Below are 24,622 nucleotides of genomic sequence, written 5' to 3'. Positions count from 1 at the left end.
CTATATTAGTGTCTTTTCCCACACAACCCTTGCACAGGCAATCATACTGCTGGTATTTCTAAAGTGTTAAGATAAATTTAGATTGTGAGTGTGTATGAATTCCTCACTTGCCTCTCCCCTGCTCTTATTTTTTAATAAAACTAAAACAAATTCTACCAAAAGGCATAATTCTTGTACCTACCAAAGTGATTACGAGGTTAGGTCTTTCCTCTCTTTCTGATACCTAACTGGCTCTCAGACCTAATTTCCCCCTCTCTTTCTCTCTCTGCCTCCCCCATTCCACAGCACCTCATTCAGGCGCAATCTCCTCCGCACCAACTGTCTGCTTGTCTTCCCACCCCAGCACCTAGCACAGCTGTCTTCAGCCAGCCAGCCCCAGTTATAGCAGATACCAAAATCCAGCCCAAAGCACTCCATTTGATAAAGATGTAGGCTTTGTAACTTATTTCAAGCTTATCAAGGAAATCTGTTTCTCTCAGATGCTGACTCTATTTTTATCACACATATATGCAAATATATGTATGTGTGTGATGTTGTATACATCTGTGTACAAATGTGCATAGTATTTGCAACCATAATAAATGTGAATGTAATTTATATGAAAGAACACCAGCAGATCAGATCAAATCACCTGGGAAGAACCCAGTGGGTTAGACATGAGTGCTTCCTTTAAGAGTGGATTACTGAAGACCTTCTGGGAGTAGGAGAGGGGATATGCCTGGGGAAGTGAGTACCCGGACCAGCAGTTGCAGTAGTAAAAAGAAACTTGAGGAAAGGGGCAGGCACTGCACTCAGCAAGGACAGAACCAGGGGCCACAGCTATTGAGCTGAGCCCCTGCTTTTTAGCAAAGGTCCTGAAAGAAAGTAATCCGAGTGGGAGAAGACTGTGAAGCAGTGGTTAAGCTCTAAGCTCCTAACACCCATGGACGCTTCTTGTTCCAGATCTTTCACACTCTCCTCCTTCCTCTGGCAAAGGATTCTCAGAGCTGCTCCATCCCCCATTATCCCATACCCTGGATGCAGGGGCAAATAAGTTTGGGAACTGTTGATCTGCAGCAATAGTCAGCAGCAACACTGTTGGAAAAAAGAATACAAAAATAGGCAGTAAAGAGAGATCCTTTATCTAAAACCTTTCAGCCATTACAGCTAGAGGTTTAGGAATCTCCTGAGCCAGAGGTTCCACTGTATTAACCTGGGAATAACGGAGAAGAATAATGCCTTGTCACACTTGCTTCAAGTTCCCTTAGTACCTGCAGAGCAAAATAAGGCCCATGGCTCTCATCTCTAGGAAGAGACAGCCTGCAGCTAGTGCAACTCAGATGTGTATTTAGCAAGATCAATGGAGCTGTGCTGACTGACCGTGCACAGTATCATTTAGGTTGGAGTAGCATCCAAAAGCTCCAATTAGGAGGAGAGCTCCATCCTGTCCAGCACTAGATGAATACCTACAGTCATGCATGCCCTGTCCCAGGGTGACCGGCCAGGCTGCCTTCATATGCTTCTAATTGGGCTCTCCTTGACTCTGATCCTGAATCTGCAACATTTGCAGAATGGAGCTGTTTCTTTACTCCGCTGCACTGGAAGACGAGAATTACTTTTGTCTATCCCTTGTGAAATGCAGGCCTTGCCAATATACCAAAGGATAGAACTCAAAGTCTAATGATAAGGTATAAAACATACCTTCATCCTCCAGGCTCTAAGTATTTGACAGGCCCATCAATTTCTGTCTGTCATAAAAAATTTGATCTCAGCCCTGTAGGCTCAATAAATAGAATATTCATAGTTCAGACATCTTTAACTGCCTATAGAAAGCTGCTAGCTCCATCCAGCTTTTTCAGGTGACATTTTGACCTTCCTCTCTTTGGGGGAGGAAATTAGGGGAAGAAGAGAAAAAAGAAGAGGTAGTGTACATCCATCTTCCTCCTTTTTTATCCTGCATCAGAAAGAAATTGACATTTTCCTGGTGGCCACTGGTAGTTAGTCTGCTCTCAAGTCAGTCCTTTCTGATACAGCCTCTCCTTGTGCTTTTTTCATTGTGATATTTTCATGTTATTTTAGACAGCTTATATAAGTGTCTTCAACAATGCAGAAATGCTGAGCACCTAAATATGATATGAGATCCATACAGTCATTTACATCATAACTAATCAACTCTATGAGAGGAATCATTAATTTCATCATAAACATCTTTAAAAAAACTGTTTTGAGGCTGATAAAAGAACTAAAGCAAAGTCCCAGTCCAAAGTTCAAATGATGTATAAATTCCATCCTGTAAATAACAAGTATAACATTCTCTTGGGAGCACTGGGAAGTAAAACCTGTTGCCCTTCTTCAGGAACAGCTATGTTAGGCAAGGCACAAGGGAAAGGAGGCCACATAAAACACTTGTAATATTTCAGCATCACCAGAGTTTAACCTGGGAAGGCTTTTACTGGAAAGCTTCCAGCTCTGCCAGCTCTTTGTTACATAGTGGATTTTATTCCACAGTTGAAGACCTTCGAAATAACAAAACCATGCAAACGAAAAGCAGATTGACTTTTTGGCAGGAAGTCAATGTGCAAATACTAATGAAACAATCTCAGTAAGCAGTCAGACTCCTCAAAGGTCAACAGCTACGTAGTTGAACTTCAGAGCATTTAAGTTATTAACAATTTTGTCTTCCAGGATTCTGACAGTTTCTGTGCTCTAAGTTAAGAGTTTAAAAAAAAAAAAAAAAATATCAAGATTTGGTGACTGAACAGTCAAGCTCTCTCTGTCTCTCTCTGTGTGATTCTTCAGACAAAAAGATTGCCTTGTTCCTATGGAAGCTACCAACCCGATTCCTATCTATTTAGGACCAGAACCAAAAGCAATTAGGAAAGTGGACTGTCATCAACGCTCTTTCACATTTGTTTCTGGCAAAGTGCACTATGAAACACCCGATCTCAGTGCTATCTTCCATTGCCAGCATCCTCCCTGTTAGTCTATAGCCTCATTCTTTTATCTATTCCTCCACTCTTCTTTTATGCCACCCTTCACAACCAAATACTCTTTATCTCCTTTACTGGTCTACTCCTGTCCTTTTTCTCTCCTACCTCAGAACTAAGGAATGGGTGCAAGCAATGACAGAGGCTGAAGAGGAGAAGAAAGTTATCCTCAGGAAAGAAAGTGAATGACCTCAAACTGCCTAAGCTTTGAAATATCTTAGGTGAAAGTCACTTGCTCTCCCTGCAGTCCGATTTTGGTAGAGTGAAAGTCAGTGGTAAAACCTTCAGCAGTTTTAATGGGATTAGAAGCAAGACTCCAAGCAGAATTAAGAACAGCTTCGGTCTTCCAGTTACTCAGTGAAGCAGCTTCAGTTCTCATTTGTACCACTTTAAATTATGGAGCGCTGATAAATTTACTGTCTTGCACCTATATGGCTCTTGCACCTATATGGCTCAGGATCAGTCCTACTGTGCTACTGACACAAATATAGTATCAATGGCCTGTTGATAATTAACACAATGACATATTTTCATACTTAGGGACACCACTTCTATTAATTGTACGTGAAAGAGCACTTTGTCCCACTCTTGATTATATTAATTTTAATTTTCTTAAGTTGGGAACTTAAAAAAAATCTCTTATTTTCTTGATGTTACTTTAGATGGCCCCTTCATTTTGCAAATCTCCATGAGTATAACATTTGCCTCTTGTAAATCACAAGGAAAAAAATGTGCATGTAAGGTAGGCAATCTTCCTGCCTATGCTGAGAGATTGTACTGGATAAATTTAAACTGGGTTTACTAGGTTCATTTTAGCCTCTTCCAAATAAATGATCTAAATTAATACAAACCAGGTTAATTTCATCTTACAAGTGCCTATACAGCTTTTTGTAGCCCTTTACTGAAATTGATTTATTTAAAATCACTTTTTATTTAGAGTTTGCTCTTAGAACATGAAATACCCCTAGCCAACAGAAAATCATAAACACAAATACAAAATACTAGGAGAGATTACTGAATTTCCACTCCTCACTGTGCCTATTTAGACCAGCTCAAACATGGAAGGGTTGAAGTGTTTCTTTCTGTAAAAAAGGTAGGGGTAGATCTCATTTCCACTTACTTTACTATCCACTTTTCAACTTCCTTATCCCTAACACAGGTCAACTATGACAGAAATGTGAACTAAATCCTAACCTTCCATGAACCACGGAATCAACAACAACTTAATGTTTCTGATCCAACACTTTACTAAAGAAAAGAAAAGCTTACGAGAAACAAGATGGGAGCACCCTGTTTCTGGCTATATTGATGTGTTTGGGATTGCAAGTCAGATCCCATCAGTTCCAAATCAGAGTAATAAAGAAGCTGAAATGAGAATTCTTATCTGCTAGTTGGATTCTGCATCTCTCACCACCAATTTGAAACATACAGAAAGTGAATTCCACACTGGCACAACGCCCTTTCGACTCGCACATCAAAGCGCTGCCTCTTTAGACGAAGATACGTTCAGGCTGAGAAAACCTAAAAGTAACATCTATATATCTCATCTATTTAAAGAGTGTCATCACTGCAGACAGGACAAAAAGAAGAGCTAAGCATTACAGAGAAAGTGATCTCAAGGAAAAGCAAAGGTACCTCAGATGAGACATGTAAATGGAGGTGGGAAATTAAGTGTTACAGATACATAGGTTTAATGTCCAGCATTAAGACATTTATATAAAAAGGAAGAGCTGTTGACTATGACACTACCAAAGCGCAAATACAGCAAGTCTGAGAGAAACACAATTACCCAATCTGTGAGAAAGTGGCACAAACCTGGACTTGGCTAAATTAGAAATATTTCACCAATGTCTTTGCAACTCTACTGCTATGGCACTCAAAACACACTGATAGTGAAAACTGCTCATGAATAGCACAGTAAGTTCCAAGCTTCTAAGCACTTACTGCAGTAACACGGTCTGTTTCCCAACATCTTTGCAGTCCTTGGAGAGGTGTAGATGCAGATTTAATGAGCAATGCATACCATCTGTTAATACTGTCTTTAAAAGCAACTGAGAAAAAAACAGCAATACCAAGAGTGCAAGAGATGGCAGAAGTTTTAAAAAAATGGACCATCAATAATAGGGTTCTCTGTGTATGATTGCTGTAAAAACAAATCCCCAAAATGAGCAGACTACATGTTTATTTTGCAACTGTTAAAATATTTACGTCAGCCTTAAACCTGGATTAGAACCATGCAATAAACATTCAGGTTAACAGAGCTAGTGGGCATATTACTTCTGATCAAAAGCCAAACTCATCAAAATGACACATCCCAGGACCTGATCCTGCAGTACTCATGCTCCAGGCTAGCTCCTTTCTTTAACAAACTGGAACAGATCTTTTGAGTTATGCTGATTTACGTAAATACAGGATCTGGCTGCTTGTTAGTTTACACTCAAGCCAAGCGGGTAAAAACTGCTATCATTCTAATAGAGCAGTATTTCTCACTTACTCAATGGGGTTACAAATAACTACTTTGGATGCTAGACAGTGGACAGTCAAGGCCCTGGTCCCTAAAGTGTCTAAACAGAGAAAGCGAAGTCTGACAGCACAATACATTTCCAGCTACTAGCTCGGGCAATTCAACTTAACTCTGTGAAGCCATTCAGTAGGCAGTCACAAATGCATTACAGGGATACAGAGAAACTACCTGGTGTCTCTCCACCCAACAAATGCTTCATTTGTTTGCAATGTGAACCTGATGAGGTAGGAGAAACTGCTCAGTGGCTGGCCTACGTGCTAGCTAAAGGTCAGGGTACTGTTTTCCACCCTACCATGGGCCTATAATTTACATCCAGGTCTAAATCACTTGCAACATGTGGTTGAAGCTTCAAAGCCTGTCTATGAAGCTGCAAACATTAACTCCCTTATGTTGAGAGTTTAATTAGTGTCTAGTTCTCACAAATTAGTCTTCTATAGAACATGACCTGAGGACAGGACTCATGTTTAGCTGGTACCAGGCACTTCTAGTGTAAATAAGAAAGAGGTCGCTTTTTCCTTTCAGTTTCACAATAATTATTCTCATTGATCTATTCACATCAGTAAGTGTGACTGTTGTTTTCACTTAGACACTGAACTCTGATTTCCTATAGGATAAGGACTGTATTTCCTAATAGCTGGCAGGACAATAACTCCATCTTTTTCATCCAGTCATATACATTTCAGTCTTACATTAATACTTTCTTCTTCCTCAAGGGAGCTTTGAGAAATTGCCAAAAATCCATTTAAATGCTTTGGGTTTACTTCCATAGTCCCAGTTTTATTTGAAGACAATATTAAATCTGGAGGGAAAGAAATAACTGGAGGTCTATAGTTTGCATGACGAGTTATCTTTGGCCTACTTTATCCTACATAGCTTTGTGACAAGAACAGATGTAAAAGCTCTTTGCAGTCCTTAATCAAGACATACTATTACTGAGATAACCAGAAGGCAAAAGAATAAGCCAAGTCACCAGGGTTCAGAAACAGAGATGGTTGCATGAAATAAAGGGTTCATTTTAATCACTAAATTCCCTGACAGAGTTTAAGTCAATTATAAAGTTAAAGCCACGTTACCTTGCTGTATGTTAGTATAAACATATAGAATACATTTGTTGTAATTTAATAATCATAAAATTTTATGACATACTGACCCTTTAAATCAGAAATACATTATTTTTCAATTATTTTAATGGGTTATTAATAAATACAGCTTACTCCCCTTTCCCAAGCAGATTAAAGCAAGTGCAGTTAAAATGCAAAAGTATACTTCCCTATGACTTTTCCACAGCTTCTACGGTGAACACAAAAGCAAAAAATTTCTGCTTGTGTTCAGCATATAATGATAGGAATCAAAACCACATTCAGAGCAAGACATAATTAGATGATCATTCAAGCATGCTTCCTATTAAAGAGGTAGTCACATTGCAGTTTAAACAAACACCAAAACCTAGTTGTTTAGAGCTAGACTGTTATTATTTATTCAATCAAAACCAATTTCTTCTTCTGGATGTCATGTAGACATTGCGTATGTCCACACCAATCTGGCAGGCACCAGGTACTCGACTCCTTTCATCACAGGAAATAAAACTCAAAATCAAACTCTTCTTTTTTTAATTACACTTTTAGAATGGAGTATTTCACAAAATTACAAGCACCTGAAAGCCAAAACAATTCCAATTTGCAGCCTTAAGCACAGATGTGGTAAATAGGGCCCAAAACACATACGTGAGGGGCTCCATCCCTCTCCTTGCCTAATGTAAAGCTATCCGCTCAGATTCAATGCCGCCAGAACTCTCCTAGCCACAATCACAGTCTGATTTCTTCCACCTGCTACTCCCTCTCCCCTAACTCCTGTCTCTCCCATACCGTACTGATGGAGACCTGTTAGAACTCTCTTCATGCATCTTGTTTACAGATCCCTGCTGAAACCCAAACCACTACACTGTTGTGCCCAAAGTTTCCTCATGTCTCAGTAGATGGATGAACTGTTTCCTCATTTCTTTCCTCTTTTATTTTTTGGTACATTGTTTTTCACCTGAGGAAAACTTCTTACACCTGCACCGAAATTAAGTACTGAAATTATGTCTAACTGTGCTAGATCTCTGGGAATAGCCTTGAGCTCTGATCCTCCAAATACTGTGCTAGTTTAGAAAACATAATTTCCCAAAAGCTTGAACAGCCATTTTGCTTTTGGCCACATCTTCAAATGTCAGTAAAACCTGCTTGAGGGGACAACCACCACTGTTAATGGCAGACAGACTGAAGGGAGATAGTGGCTATTTTGACAGTTAGGGACAGTGGCCAGCATTTGTAACAACGAAGTAAAAACAAGATTTAATTTCTGTTGTTCTTATTTGAGCTTCTACTAATGCCAGCTCATATCTAAACATAGTCAAGCTTTCTTCATCCACATTCATTTAAAATGATACACTTTTACTGTGCTATAGAATAGTATAAAAAAGTATAAATTTCACTTCCATTTAAGAACAGCCAAGATCACTGTCTCAAAGAGCAATAAATAATAGGATACTGCTAACACCAAACATCAAGAAAGATAGTTAAAACCATTACAAATCCATACCTCTCAGTAACTTAACAATCTATAGGTTCAGTCAATTTAAAAGATCTAGGAACAGGGGTTTAGTGGATTAGTAACAACAGACCATTAATCTCTGCAGCCTCAATTTTAATCCAGCAATGACCAAAGTGATTGAAAATCATTCTGACCACATGACTGCTAAAGCTCCTAAGCACGGTTCTCTCACGTACCTGAATCCCAGCAGCAGAGGTCACAGTATGTTTCTAATGGGACTATTTACCAAGAGACTTCTGCTTAATACTTAACTAAACTCAATGCCAACATTTTTGGCAGAGTAATTCCAGGGCACACTACCTCTGTGAACTAAGAGCTGATTTGAAGATGTTATTTTACACTTTATTTCAGCCCATATTAGCAAAGCTTGCTTTTGTCCCTGGCAAAATATCCAAAACAAACTTGTGTAAAACAAATACTTTTTTGTTTCTACATAAGATTTTAAATAAACGTGTAGGAACTGATGACTGTCATTCCAAGCAAATGCCAGGAGATTATTTCTGTACACTTTATATAATATCAGTGAAAGTTATATCCAAAACACCTAAGAGTTTTAAAAATAATGCAATAGTATTATGTCATATACTCTGTTTTTATACGCAAGAATGCTCTGTTTCAAACATTTTAAGTTCTGGAGTATTCAGTGACTAGAATCAATTACTAGGTGTCCAGTAATGTGATGATATTATGTGATCAAGACACACTTCATTTGGTCCTCCACAACAGTTATGAGGATATCAGTAAAGAAGCCATTGAAACAGAGACCTTTCAAAAAGGATTTAAATTCAACTGTTATTTGCTGTGGTCTGAAATCTGAGTCACAGGTTCTTTTTCAGGAGCATTAAAAGGAAGATGCTGACTACCTTGTCAGATATGCTCTTTTATTACTGCAAAGTAAATAAGTATTTAAAAACACAAAAACACAGTAGACACAGAAAGTCCCAGTTACATAGAGTAAGGAACTAAAAATGGGAGAGTTACAAGCATGAGTTATGAGAGTTGCTTGCTGCTGTTTGTGAAGCATCAAGTAGAGCCAAAGCAGGACAACGGCTGGAGGAGTGAAAGGAGAAAGTTTGCAGGCTCTGTGCTCTTTGGTACATATAGCCCAAATACATAAATGTTATGTAAATGTATTGTAGAGCTTTGTCCAGCCATTTTTATAAATGGTGCAATACTTAAGTAAACTTTCTTGCCCATGGTAGAAATTTATTCATAATACCATATATGAAGCCTTACCTCATTTAAAACATGAAGAATTTTTCTACTGATACATACTAAATATGCTACCACCTTCTCTCAGCAGTAGAGAGGACATGCTTGGCTTGTTTTGGTCCCAGACAGAGCGACAGACAGAACCTCAATTGTTTTTATATATTCCCCACAAGAAGTTTCCTATATCAGTCTGACTAAACTCTACTTATGCAATCCAGACTGTGCCAGCTGCTTGCACAAAACTGGCATGAGGTTTCCCAAGCACCACTGTTGGCACCACCTGGTAGAGCGGGTCTTCCCTCATCGCACAACACGGCTGTGCTGCTGTCCCTGCACCAGTCATGCCATGCAGCCCCACAGCCCAGGTCTGTACACAGGATGTCCTCTTTATATCAGGACTTGAGGTCTGATCAAAATAAAATTAAAATTTGTGCTGCAAAAAAAGTGGAACAGAAATTCACATATGAAAAGCATTGTGTATTACCACTCACCTCTTGTTATTTCACTTTTTAGTTTTCTGGTTTTGTTTACTGTAGTCCAGGGGAAATCTGTTTACTATTGTGAAAAACGGTGTCTGTTTCATTCCGGGCATCCATAAAGTGAGAATTAAGACATTACAATCCAGATTATTTTAATTCTGATTGTACAGTTTCTCTTGCTATGGTAGTCATACTAGAAAAGTCTGTATCTTCACTTAACCACACAAAGAACTGGTATGATTCTACCTGGATAAAAAACTATTTTCTACACAACTGTATATTTAATCAGAGATTATGAAAATTTCTGCTTATCTTAGCTGGGCTTTTCCAAAGATTTTGTATTATTAATGTATTATACCACTGCTACTCCTTGCTTCGGCAAAGCACTTCAGCACATCCTTAACCTAAGTTGTTTTATACAATTACATATTAAGACTTGGATACAGCAAAACAATTAAGCATATCTTTTAAGTTTTGCATTTTGCTGAATCTGTGTATTAATGTATCACAATAAAATCTAAAGAGGATGACTAAGTTTTTAGCTCGCAAGTATGAAAACATACTTATGCTACCTAATAAAAATAAATCATATTATTTATTACTCTATTTTGCATCCTGTTCCACAGTGAACTAAATACCTGTGACTCTAGAGCAAAGGCACAATTACAGACTGGCAAAGATGAATTGTTAACAACTTGGGGAGAGTGCCAGGGGGGCTACTGAAGACAAAAATTATGCATCTGCAGATAACTTTAAATCCCACTTGCAATTACTAACTGCCACATAGTACCCTCAGGATCATCTGGGCAAATGAGAGGAGACTGTGGAGTCCTTGTAGGTTACTTTGTTTTCCAGCAGGCACAAAAAAATACTATAACAATAAGATACCCCTTATAAATATGAATGTGAACAAAAAAACCCGCAAATGGTGAAGCCAGGTAAATATACTGGAAAATAAAAAGTGGGAGTTACAGACATCATGGGCGAAATGCCCTGGGGTGAGGATTTCACCCCCCAAAATAAATTCACATATGTGTACACCACATATCCAACAACTGCATCAGTATGTAAAGGAACCTGTTGGTCTGCTGAGAGAGCAAATTTCAAAGAGAAAATTTAGGGCCAAAACCTCTGGTGCCCTTAACTTTCTATTGTCACCTACATCCACGCCAAGTGGATGCGCAACCTGAGGCAGGCCAAGTGCTGCACTTTGAGGAACCTATTCGTTACTCATAGTCACAATAAAAACATAAAGAGGCCAACTGAATGAATGTTAATAATTTAAGCAGAATTGAAATAACACACATTTATGGAGAAACCTTGTGTGGGTCTGAATTTTACCTTAATATCACACTAACTCCTGGAAACTAATTTAAGTTAAACTCTAATTGATATTATTCTTAAATATACCATAATTATACCTCATGATAACTTCACTGCTATTACTATGAAGAGAAAAAATACCTTGTAATGCACAGGCAGAGAGAGAAGGAGGGATCCAGCCTCTGAGAGGACACACCAGGCCCCATTCTGTGACCCTTCACTCCCGGGGAAGCCACACAAGTTTAAACACTGAGGATAAATCTAGCTGAAGCAAACTGCACAAAGTCAAGAGGCAAGAAAGCAGAAAGGACTACGAGCTCGCTGCTCAGCTGGGCTTCAAGTTCTAGCAGTTCAAAAATAGTCATTTTATGTTTCTTGGGGCCAGACTGCCAGGTTTCATTGTCCACTGAATTCATTGAGTGTGCCCAGCTGCTGCCGTCCTCCCTCCAGTCAGAAATCGAAAGGCAGTGTTAGCATGTAGCTCACAGAAACCATTTTCAGGAAGATGTTTCTAGGAGTTTGCAAGGGCAGGCAGTGCCACAAGGGCAGTCACCTGCCTGTGGGGCACAGCCTCTCAGTCCACCGACACGAGGAGCAGGTGCAGGGAGAGCCACGCAGGTCAGCCACCCTCCTGCCATCGCCAGGCATGTCTGTGGTGAGGAAACACGTCCCCAGCGAGGAGGCAGGTCCGCAGTCAAGCTGGTCAGTCCAGTCGGCGAGGTGAGGTGAGGTGAGGTGAGGTGAGGTGAGGTGAGGTGAGGTGAGGTGAGGTGAGGAGCAGCAGGGCACAAGGCTGAGGGCAGGCAAGGGGCCAAGGTTAAAGGCAGCTCAGAGCCGCTGAGGCACCAGACATGGCTTCTCACAGTTCTCTCCACAGCCTGACCCAAGGCTACTCAGCTGTGCAGGATGAGAGCTGACACGGACGAAGCAGCCAGACCCCTGGGGTGGGGGATGAAGCTGCAGAGCCTGTGGGCTCGTCCAGGGCCTGTCGCTGCCTTCCCTCCTGACCCTGCCGCCATGGAGGCCTCCTGCTCCCTCATTTCAGTGAGGTGATTCACTGTCTCAGTGAGGTGATTCAGTGTCACACCCTGACCGGAAACAAGGTATAAGAGTAATCCTAGTGATGCAAGGCAGAAATGAGTGAAAATTGCTGCTGGGTGACCTTTCACATGATATTTTACCTCAGTTCCTCCATCTGTGAAAGTGTGGCCAACACTGTATGTTCCCTGCAAACTGTTCCAAGCTCTGCCACCGAAATTCATCTTTTTTTTTTTTCTTTTTGACTGAAATATAACACAAAGCTCTTCTCATTCATACCTTTCATTCTTAGAAAAATCCAGACCACACAATCCCATTCAGAGAAATCTCCTGTCAGTAGCTGTTCACACACTCCCAAGCAGCAGGATTAGGACCAGCATAGGGTCAATCAAACACCTTTTCTTTCCAGCAGCAGCAGCCCTTCCCTTCCATAACTGCAGCTCCCCACATGGGAAATAACACAGCTCAGCTGCAAATGGTATGGTATTCCACCTATGTATGAACAAATAGCTCATTCTCCATAACTTTTCACTTTCAGGGGACGCTACTAAAGTATTGTTATCCTTTTCTGCCAGCAAGCACAAATCTTCAGCACTACCTTTTTCCTAAAGAGAGAAAGTTTCTTTTCTCTGCCATGATGGCAAACGCAAATTAATGCTCTTTCTAGCGGCCCAAGTATGTCACCTGGCCAAACAAAATTTAGCTGTGGCAGTAGCAATCCTTCCTGACCCGCTCCTTCAGTTACCCAACCGCCATCCTACCCGGAGTACAGCTATCAGGCAGGGTTTGCTGGAGGACATGGTCATTCCAACATCCCTTCAAATGGTGCAGTGTTCTGTAGTCACACATACCAAAAGACCCTTCTCTATTACTCGTTATCTTTTACTTTTAGCATTAATAAGGCAAATTCTGTAGCAGTCCTGCTGTGCTAGTCTTTCTACCCATGGCAGAACAGAAAAACTCCATTCTGATGACTATTCTTGAAGCAGAACAGGGCACTTACAGTAGTTAACAGTAGGAAAGCACTTAAATTGGAAACAACCCACAAAACTGACAAGAAGATGATTTTTCAAAAACCATGTTTCCCTCTAAATCCATCTACTCAAACGCTACTTCCAAAAGCTAGAGATGTCAACACATTTAGAGGAGGAAAAAAGGATAACGTTGCTTAGCTTCCTCCTCCATGCACGTGCTTAGAAGCCACTTTGGACCAGTCAGCGCACAAGTCTTATCTGTTCCATACTTAAAAGCCAGATGACAAACATACAGTATTCTGAGCTTGATCAAGTTAAGCACTAATGATAAAGGGAGGAAGAAAGAATGTCAAAATGAACAGATAACATTATGGATATTATCTTATCTCTATACTTATTTTAGTATCTTGTTAAAAAGTACATTCTAATTAGTTATTTGTGAATTACAGCTGCTGTGATATTTTTCTGGCAATAATATTAAAAAAGAGAAAACTGTGGGGCATTTAAGTTTAATACTAATTTTACTACAGAAATACAAATGTTACAGATCCATGAATTTAAACCAGAAATGTTTTCATATGGAAAAACACATCAAACAATGAAATTATATATTTTATTTAGTTCTGACCATTGCTTTCAGTACACTATGTATGTGGGAACTGATCACCTTCCATTTTTCAAGATGAATAAAAGAAAATTAAATATTTTAGGGCTGTAATCCTGGATAGGCTATACCTGGCACTCCACAGGAGCAGAGACACCTGCCATCTAAAGCTTTTCTCATTGTCAACCTTTAAGTTTTTGCAATTTCTAAGGCCCAAATCTCATTAACACTAACGCCATTTATAACATTCTCGGAGTTCCAAGGTCTTTTAAGGTGGGTGTAAATATAGGTTTCCTTATGCCTTCTTACCTCAACTGTCAACTGCTAAGCACTGCGTTAAAATGTTTCCCATATTGACAAATAAGAAGTTTACACTTACGGGCACCCATGTGCCTATGAGGCACTCAGTACTTGTCTACATCACCAGAAAGGCTACTATACTATACTACACAGAATACAGGTCTAAAATGTTTCAGTTCTCTATTTTTATGACAATAAGAACTTGCTATTTTATCTTCAAGAAATTCCATTAAAGACCCTTGACAGCTTTTCAACCATCAATGGTTAAACCAGCAATAAAATATTCTACTACTTTGAATTCAACTGTAAACAGGCTGGGCTGCAGATTCTCCTAAATGCCAGATTATTATCCTTTTTAAAAATTTATTTCCTATTTATTTACCATTAATGTTTCAATTTATCTATCACAATGGAATTTTTTTTGCTAACTGATATTCTCCACTGTATGGACAGGCACTTTTGCGCTTTCTGATGGCATTACAATGGAAATGCAGTCACATATACAGTGTTGCCTCTAAACAAGTCATTTAAAATTTGATTCCTATTTTCTGTTCCTTCCAGCATGATGTATAGTTAAGATAAAAACAAGATAGGAGCAAAATAATACTTATCACAGTATGTTAGTGCTGTCCATAACTGTCATCTAGTTTTGTCTGCTGCTTGAGCTGGTAATGAGATAATGATAAAACAGTTTCATGCAGTCTTCTATTAACAGCCCAGATGGGCCAATCATCCACTTCAGTCTTTGCCATGTTAAGTTTAGTCATAAACAATCAGTAACGATGAAAACAGCAGCTCCCTCCTCAGCTAAATTACAACCTTTCAACCAAAAAAGAAAGCGATACTTTGACCAATAGCAACAAATAAGCAAAACAGCCTTTTAGGGTAAGCAGGAATTCCTTGTTCATTGGTATACAAGGAATATTCATAATGCAAAAGGAAAGCCATTTCAATCCTTGCTGAATTTAAAATCTAGCTGTTGTAGATTGAAAAACTGGAACCTTTCCAAGAATATCAAGGGCAAAACTTCTCTGTAACATCAGTTGTATCTTAAAGACTCAAAGAATACCCTTAAATTGAGAGCGCTTATTTGAGTTGGGTTTTTATTCCTGTTTTTAATAATTTTGTCTTGGAGGCTTGGTATCTAGTTCAATTGCATTAACAATGAGGCAACACAACAAGGCGAAGAGGTCCCTTTGAAAACTGTCTTCATCATTGAGATTTGGAAAAGAATAGCAGCGATTACCAGTTTCTTTCCATCAGCTTATTGGATGGAAAATAGTTCAGCATAACATGTGCAAAACTATTCATAAACGTTCCCTTCTACTACCTTTACATAAGCTAAAAATATGTGTGTTTTTTGGCACTTTAGCGCCTATCTGGTCACGCTCTAGCTGTAAAACTAACAATAAAAATAGAATGATGAAAAATACAGGACACAAAAAAAAAGTAAAGGAGACATTTATAGGAGACTACAAGGCTATTTCCATAGAATTTTAAAGCAGAAACATCTTCACACCTTTTGAAAAGGCGGCAACATCTCTGAAGTGAGAAAGCATTCAAGTGCTAAGGAACTGAGAGTCTTTGGATCCAACATATGGCCTCCATCCTGTGTTTGAATGTGAGCAGGAGGATTGAAAGTAACATCAACAAACTCCGTGCAGGCATGAAGGTTTGCCCACACACATGAAGCTGTGGAGATGGGACAAAGCAGGAAAGAATACTATAATGGACTGGATGCCAAAAGCTCTTAGTTACCAGATGCACCAGGCTGCATGGTATACCTTCCTATATGCCTAGTGATTACTTTCTCTCATATGAATAATTCCTTCCCCTAGGATATTACATTTCTTACTTAAAGTGCCAGAAAAAGCTATTTCTGTGACACTATTTGAGAATAATTAACTTGGTTTCAACATTTTTGTCCAAACATAACAATGAACCATTCGCTGTTAGTTACCAATGGGCATTACAGCCTTGATATTCTTCTCTTCTACAAGACTACTTTAGCTTGAATTATCTCAGGTTGTACAATGCTAAGAGAAGAAGAGTTATCAGACCTTACAGACCATCATTCAACAGATAATTCAAGCCCTGGCATAATTTAGAGTTCCTGTAGGACAACTCTGTGTTATGCCAGGTAATAAGAGCTCAGAGACTGCAGAAGCAGTAAGACAAAAAATGAAGTGCAACTGTACTCCAAATACATCCCTAGCCCTCAATGCCAGGAGATGCTACGTCAGATGCTCAATACACAGTGAAATTCCTTGATACACAGGATTTTTTTTATACCACTTAGTTGTTCATGATACATGATTTATGACCCCTGTGTGCTGCCAAACAGGCCAGAGAAGTTACATTATAAAAGGGATCTGCCCCTACGTGACTTGAGAATGACGGCAAAGGATGAAAATACTTCCAAATAATAAGAGAGCTGTAGGGATTGCATGAATTTCATCCATATTAGTTCCCGCAAGCCAAAACAATAAGAGGTAATATATCAATTCATAGGAAGCCACAAAGATGTTGAACATGCAGGCTTTATAAATCATTTTGTTGATGGATTAACAGAAAATGTACATAGAAGCCTTCTTAATCAATGCCCACGACAGTAGCATTTTCTTATTTAAATGAAGCATCCTGCAAGGGTTTGAAAACAGCATCCTGTTTTTTTTCTTGAAATTGATTGTTAGTATCTAGAATCACAAAAAAATTGCTCATGGTTTATACAAATGACTATGCAAGCAAAGGTGGCAGCCATTATGGGATCAACAACATCCCACCTGAGAACACTGATGCTAATTAATCTTTGGTGGTATTACTACTCAGGAAGGAAATTTTGGACATCATACCAAGAACTATTATCCTCTTTCTATATAAACAGTATAATCCCTGTGCCATGATTGTCTGCATCTTCAAAGGAACAACAACCAGAGAGGTCTTATTTCAGCATTCTATCTACAGGACGTATTCACTTCCACTACCCTGTGCTCCTTCTATGCTGTAGTATCATTAAAAGGAACAAAACCTCAAAAGTCATAATACAAATCATGACTATTTTTCCTCAGAGACTACAACTCAAAGGAATAAATATGCATCATGACTTTGAGGGAAAGAGAGGGCTTTCATTTCTTTCTAAAGGATAGAAATTGTTTTTGTGGTCCTTCAACCTGTTCTTACTTCTCATTTGCATCTGCACAAAGAAACTAGATTCTCCTTCCAAACAAGCAATTTCAAGTAGCAAAAGCCTTAATTCAGTATGCCAAGAAAACAAAAATATTCAGTTTACAAAGTTCACAGATAAATTATTTCCCAAACACAAGGGCCCGTAATTAAAAAAATACATATTCCTAAATCTCAGTATGATTTCTTCCAAACCAAGCAATCTATCATACACACAGGTAACTGACTGATAAAAAATATGTTAGGTATAAAATATTTTGAAAATATATATGCCTCTTTTTAATAGATGAAATTACTTTCCATATACTAAGTCTCACAGAAATTCGTTCATGTGAGAGACACCAAAAAGCCAATTGTATAACTTTATTATTTTAAATAAGAAACACCACATAAATGCTACATTCAGCATAATTTATATTTAAACGTCATGTAAATACCTAGCAAAAGACAATGTGACATAACATTGAACCTATGTTTAATAAATAAGTTTACTAATAATGATAAACTAACTTAATAGTTTATTCAATTCAGTGACTGACATCATCCCTTTGAACAGCAGCCGTTAATAGGCCCTAATCCAAATAACCACTGGAATTAGTAGGAGGGCCGTCACAGGTTTAAATAGACACTGAATCAAGCGTTTGCTAATGTTCAGGAAAGATCCATGCACAGAAGACCAGTCTTGTGTCTTCACTGCTGAAACAACTGACTTAATAAGAAAGAAAAAAAAAGAAAAAAATAATACTACCACACTCCTTAATTCACATTCCCGTAATTTGCAGCAGTGTGCTCAACTAGTGGGTTTTTTAAGTAACATGTTGAATGAATGACCAGTGCTGAAGTGCTAAAAATAGACAGTTTCTGGAATCCAGTGTTGAGGCAAACCTTAACAGGCTTCATTACACCTCCTCTTAGTTACACTGTTATCCAGACATCCCAGCTAGATAATATGCTACAAAACATAGTGTTAAAAGGATGACAGAGGAAAGATACAGAGCATTAGTGCCAGTCAGATATCTACAGATCTTAATCCTTTTTACCAAGATGACAAATACTAAGGATTCCTGAAAAAAATAAAAATCCCTAAGAAGAAAAAAAAAAAAAGGCTAAAGCACGCACACATCCTCTACGTTGTTAAAATTATTTGAAACCACAGCTTTAACCATGCAGCAAAAGCACCCCACCATTCACTTATTCACTTTATTCCCCAAAAAAGAACAAAAAAAGAGATAAAGAAAACAGAGACGGATATCAGTCTGTTCTGAGTGCTAGAGGGAGATGGAGAGCGACGAGAGCCCCTGCAGGACTGATCCCACTATCGGTTTGAGAAGCCTGGGTTCCCATGTTTGAAGATGAGGAAAGGAGGGGGAGAGATAAGGAAACACTGGCAGCTAAATGCGTGGCATAAGGACCTGCACAGAATGGGACAGCTTCTTTCTGTCTCAGGATATTACTGTCAGAACGGCCAAGAAAGCGATGAGCTTCATTTTTCCATTCTCACTGTGGTACTTCAAGAAGTGCCTAATTTGAAGAGAACTGGACAGGTGGCATATCACGCTGAGCTAAATAGATAAGTGTGAGATTTAAATGACAAGAGGCAGCAGGTTTTGCTGTTCTAAAGAGTGAGAGAGTGAATTATTCTGATGGTACCAATGGGCACAAGTGGAAGGTCAGCCTGGGGTGCTGCCAGTGTCACCTGGGTGCCTGGTAGCAGATGGTGCCAGTCTGTAGGGATAAAAGAAGGGCTGTCGTACCCCACGGGCTGATAGCAGCACTGTTTGCTCAGGAATAAAAAAGTTTTGGGGCAGGTGCAGGCCATACAAATTAACATAGATACTGCCACCCCAAATGTTAGTGTGTCACCAGTGCAAGGGCTGTAAGGGTGGATCAGTCAGGAAGTGCTGCAGAACGCACGGTGGGGGCAGGCACTGCCAGGGTGAGATGCTGCAGGTGCTGCTGGCTGGGGGCTGCGGCTGGGAGATGGCCCAGGCCAATCTCTGCATGGTCCCAAGGGAGCTTTGGAGCATCCTCTCCCTAAGCACCTCCAGGCTGGACACTGAGATGTCCACCAGGACCACCTACCTCCCCCCAGCAGTGCCTTGCCTGTGTTGCTTGCGTTCCCATTTCTGGACTTATGCAATGACTTGAGGGCAGAAGCAGCCTGCGGAGAAGTGGAACAGCAGGAGACGCAGGCAGCCTGGATCCCCTTGGGGCTCCCTGAAGTGTCCCAAACTAGAAAACTGGCCACCTCCCCGCTCCCGCCTCCTGCAACATAATTATTCCAGCATGACTGACATGACAAATTAACAAGGCAGCCAGGGCTTTTGCAGTAGAAGGGAGTGTTTTCCCCAAGAATAAATTGTTCCAATCCTTTACGCTAGACACCCGGCCGTGCCTATTCATTAATTGGACAAGCTCTGGTGACAACTGAAATTACCTGACTTCTACATACTGGAGGGGAGAGGATCTTTGCAAGCTTAAAATGAGAAGCCTAAAGCTGGAATCCCAGCCACCAAGGAGTTCTTTGAATGGGGCTATTTTTTTTTTTAAATTCATTTTCAGAGCACGGCCACAGTAAAGCTCCTTTTAAAAGCAGAGGCATGTTCTTCAGTGTTATTCCTCCCTTTGCAGACCCTGAACTGTGGTACCAGAACATGACAACTCTGCCAATGAACCGCAAACCTTTTAAGATCTGCAGATCAGCCGAGTTTAAGAACTTCAGGAGCTATGAAATTCTGGCATTACTGCAATGTTGCGATTAATTATCACAATCAGGTACATTAGGAATTATAAGCATCTGCTTAATCAGTACACTGTGGTTATTTATTGCAACCAATGTATCATAATTACTACGCAGGTATTGGAATTAAGGGCGGGGGAATTGATGTTTGTTGATTTCTGTCACGACCCACTCACGATACATCGTTCGTGTATTTTTCAGCTACTATTTTGATTTGGGTTTAACTGTACCTCTTGCCCCCTATTAAGGGGAGGCGTGGGAACGCTGTATGGTATTTCTCGCCCCCCTCCCGCCCCCCCCCCGCCCTTTCTGTGCTAGCTGCGTACCTGAAATGCAGACGATGAAATTCGCTTGCAGAAGAAAAAGCACCTCCCAAACAATTTCCATCCTCCGATTCTCATGCCAAGTGCATCCCTCGGCGAAAAAAAATAACAAAGATCAATATTGCAGTTTGAACGATCCCAGCAAATTTCCTTTCGGACTTGCAGACTGTATTCCCCAGATGTGCTGACAACACATGTCCGAGCTCTCTCTCTGCACGGCTCAAGCGAGATCCCTTCCCTTCCTTCGCCCTCCAAAAAAGACCACGAAGCCAACTGCCAGCACCGGGCTCTTCCTCCACGAGTGAGAAAAAAATCCACCAGATTTCCCAACAAGACATAGACAACAAACCCCAACTGATCCGGTCCGGAGAGTCTCTATTCCAGGGCGGCCAGGTGCAAGTTAACCCCAAACTCTGCACGTCTCAGCGGGGCAGTGCCAGCATGCCGCGGGGAGGGAGGCGGCGGAGGGAGGGGGTTTCCTCTCCTGCTGCTACAAAATGAGCGGAAAGAGATTAATACCCGCTGCAACGCATCCCCCCCACCGCATGCTACCGCACCTCCACGGCGCGGAGCACGTAGCAGCCGGCTCCCTCCAGCCCTGCCGGGGTTTCTGCAATCCCCGGCGAGCCGAGGCGGCTTTCCGCCAGGCGACTGCAGGGGTCGTTCTTGCCCCGCGCACGGAGCTGCCCTTCCCCGGCCGGGATGGCCCCGCTGCCCCCCGCGACCACCACCACCACCCCCACGGCCGCGGCCCCACACCCGCGCCGCTCCGGCCCCGCAGCTCGGCGGCACAGCAGCGCGAAAAAGCCCCGGGCGGGGGCGGGGGCGCTGGATTACATCGGCGGTCGTGTCCCCCCCCCCCCCCCAAATCTGAATTGCAGAAGTCCAGAGTCTGTAAGCTGCGGGGGCTTGCGGGCATCGCCGGCCGGCTTCGCTAAGAATGCCAATATTTTTAAAACTTATTTAAACAAGAAGGACACGAAAACCAAACCCAAACTTCTCGCGGTTTTGGTGGTAGAAGGGCAACAAGAGGATACAGCCAAGAGTTAGCGAAGTACTTGCGCTGCAACGCGTATCTAATTGCATTCCCCAATCCACAACACTTCTGCATAGATTCCTTCCCCCCCCCCCCCCCAAAAAAAAAAAACAACCAACCCAGCAGTGTCAGTTTTGGGGCAATCTCTTACTTACCCCCAAATCCTCCTGCTTTTTATTTTTTTCAGCTCATCGGATTTGCCACTCCTGCCTGCAGTCCCGAAACCAAATCGAGGTCAAGCTCCGAGCCGCTTGCTGCAGCCACCTACCACCACCTTAGCTGTAAGGAGGCACCATAGCTCGTTGGATTTCCCCCCTCCTCCCCTAATTCCGACTATTTCGCCATTTCCCCGAGCAGGAGACTGTGCTGCGGGGTGCCGCGGGCCGGCGGGCGGCAACGCCGGGCACGGCGGGGGCTCGGCGCGGCGGCGCGCACGGGCGCGGGCCGGCGGGCGAGCGCTCCGCCGCGGAGGCGGTGCCTGGGCGGGCGGTGGCGGGGCCGCACCGCGGCAGGGGGGTCTGCGGCTGGGACCGGGCCGGCAAGAGCGGGGAGGGGAAGGCAGAGGAAAAAACCTGCCTCCCGCGCGGCCGCCTCGGCTGTCTGTCTTCTCAGGCACATTCCAGAAGCTGCTGCTCACTTTGTTTAAAATGTGGGTCCAATTTCCCCCCCCCCCCCCAAAAAAAAAGAGGTGCACCTGGCGCGGGGAGAGGTTGGGTTTCCCTTTCTGCGGGAAGGGAAACTGGGCGCAGAAAGGCAGCGTTGGCAGAGTCAAGGGGCTGGGGAGCTGCGTGGCGCGGAGAGGTGGGCAGGGGGCTGCCCCGGGCCGTAGCGCCCTGCGGGGTGGCTCGGTCTGTCATGAAAGAAGGGAGGAGGCAGGGACTTTGGGCTGCGAACGAAAATCCCGGCTCAGGGCAGGTGTGAAAAGGTGATCCTGCAACTGCTTCGACTGCGGATGCCTCCATTGATCACTGTAAGGCAGAGGGAAGGGGGAGGGAGAGAGATGCTTTGGGTTTCAAACTGATATCCCAGCTCTTGGCAGGGATGCAGAGGTCATATTACAAATACTCCAGCGAGGGATGCATGCATAATAGATTGAACATAGGTTGGGTTATAAACAGTTCTCCAGCCCAGAGCATACTTGTAAAATGCACCTTTGCCTGGATTCTAGCAAAATGAGGACGCCTGGATCTCTGAATGGGGAAGGAGAGGATCTTTAAGAGAAGAAACCACAGGCTAAGTTGTTATTTTCATCGGCTCTGAGAAATACGTAGGAGTCATAGGTTTCAAGTCATCCTGACGGTATTTAATTGCGATAGATCAGATTTCTTGTGTGCTTCAAAGCAACTGGATGGGACAAAATCACCACTATTTGAAAGGAAGAATTGGACTGCAGGCACTTAGTAGTCAATGTGATTCTTGTATTCATTTTGCTAGTGCTCAGGGTAGTGTAAGTGCTCTTTTGCACTGCAGCAGTCTCTGCTGATGTTTACTCCATCTCTTCTCACGGGTTAAAAGAGACTCAGGATTTTAACAAACTAATTGCCATCATCTGTCCAGTGAGAACAGCGAGGCTGGACATGAGGCACAGTCATTCAAGGCTTTAGGGACAAATGACTTAAAGAATTCCCATATTTTTTGATGGATTTTCATTAAACAGTGGGACTGTGCAGCAAGAGGGATTTCTTTCCTTGATAGGATTGCAGAATGCTGAGTGTCATTTGAATACTTAAGTTTAGGCAATTGAGAATTATCCCTCTTGGGCAAAATGAAATACATAGGATTTAGGGAACTAAGGCAGGCTGTGGGTGAGCAGGCATTTATCAGGTATGCCATTATATAGATACACCTTTGGACACTGAATGAGTTGTCCAGAAGCACCAAACTAGTATAGATTTTTAAAGAGGTTGAAATATGATTTGCATCTGGTTCTTAAAAAGTTAATTAAATAAGGACTGCAAGGAGTCCTTCTAAGTCATTCCTTTAAGATCATGTTGTCAAATGAAGGCTCAGATCAACAAAAGAAACAATTATTATTGAACCTGAGACCTTGTTTGTTGAGTGTTCTGTGTTTTCAGTGTCATGCAAAACAGCATATGCAATTCTCTTCTTTAAAATCCAGGTTAATATCTCCTGCTCTGATATTATAAAACACATGAGTGGCATCCTCTATCTGTAGTCTAGATGTATTTAAGCACGCTTCAGGAAATGCTCAGTAACTGTTTCCATTGATGTTTACTAAACTCCTTTACCCAAATAGATGAACGTTTTCCATGGATTTGACTGTAAATTCTGTTTTGCGCTTTCCCAACTGATTTCTTACAATAACATCCCAATCCAGAACATAATAAACCCGCAGAGAGACCTTATCTTTTATATTTACACAGACATCCTTGTTCCTAAACTAGTCGCCTTGAAATGATGGCATTACATGTGGGAAAATAAATGTCTTGCTTGAGACAAGTGAGATGACCTGTCATAAAAGGGTTTGTTGTTCATTAAGTCAGCAAAGAATTGAATTGGTGACAAGAGAGAATGCCAAATCCTAAGTGGCAGGCTCATGTTTAATTCCTGTTGATGTCAGTGGAACTTTAATGCAAGTTTAATGGCAGGAGAAAATTAGGTAGTTGATGTTGGCTGCTAGCAGATAGCCGAAACTCCCAAATATATTAATTTTTGTGCATCTTTTTAGTGTGGTATGTTTATCGTCCTCATGCAAACCGTATATTTATTTTAGTGGCCTGTGATAAGTAGTTTGTGACTCAGACTGAAAAATCTATGAGGGATCAAAGGTAAACAAAGTTTTCTTCACCTGGAAAATACAGTAGTGAGCTCAGAAACATGCATTTTTTTAAATCTAGATAAATGAGTTCATTCTGCTGTCATTTACTTGCTGTGATGTTATTTGACTGGCAGTGGCCTTAAAGCTTGGTTTTGAAGTCATTATGGCCATATTGGCTGCTGCAGCTCCACAGGAAAGCTGAGTTCAATAAAGTTGAATGGATGTCAATACGGGCCTATTCCAAAGCCCGCTGAAATCAATTGGAATATTTCTGCAGACTTCGATGAGTTTTGGATCAGGCTTTCACTGTAGAGTTTGGCACAGTATATTTGATCCCAAGGGAAATGGTTTAATATAGTAGGGTGTATTTGGGGTAGAACAGAACATAACTCTCCTGTGTACATTGGTGGTACATTCAAAACAGACAAAAATGCTGGCTGCAGCATCAATTTTTTATTGTATGAGTTTCCATTCAAAAATCCTTCTGTAACTCACTAAAATGAAGGGAGTTGATATTTGCTGCATTTATTTGAGTTCCATTTGTATTTA

General features: G+C 41.3%; 1 protein-coding gene across 3 annotated transcripts in view; it reads right to left on the bottom strand.

Moving 5' to 3' along the window:
- CA10 (carbonic anhydrase 10) overlaps positions 1–21,631 on the bottom strand; it is a 207,166-nt gene extending 185,535 nt beyond the window's left edge. For 2 of the 3 annotated variants that reach the window (XM_050908445.1, XM_050908446.1), the window contains exons 1-2: positions 21,450–21,631; positions 20,262–20,748 (exon numbers count right to left, since the gene is read on the bottom strand). In XM_050908445.1, the coding sequence (XP_050764402.1) occupies positions 20,262–20,322 (61 nt within the window). In that variant the 5' untranslated portion in view covers positions 20,323–20,748; positions 21,450–21,631. The remainder of the gene's footprint in view (positions 1–20,261; positions 20,749–21,449) is intronic. The other variant, XM_050908444.1, reaches the window with a different exon arrangement.
- Between the last annotated feature and the right edge of the window lie 2,991 nt (positions 21,632–24,622).

The sequence above is a fragment of the Gymnogyps californianus genome, chromosome 19, assembly GCF_018139145.2.
Source record: "Gymnogyps californianus isolate 813 chromosome 19, ASM1813914v2, whole genome shotgun sequence".
NCBI classification, from domain to species: Eukaryota; Metazoa; Chordata; class Aves; order Accipitriformes; family Cathartidae; genus Gymnogyps; species Gymnogyps californianus.
This window is presented reverse-complemented; position numbering and strand designations above follow the sequence as displayed.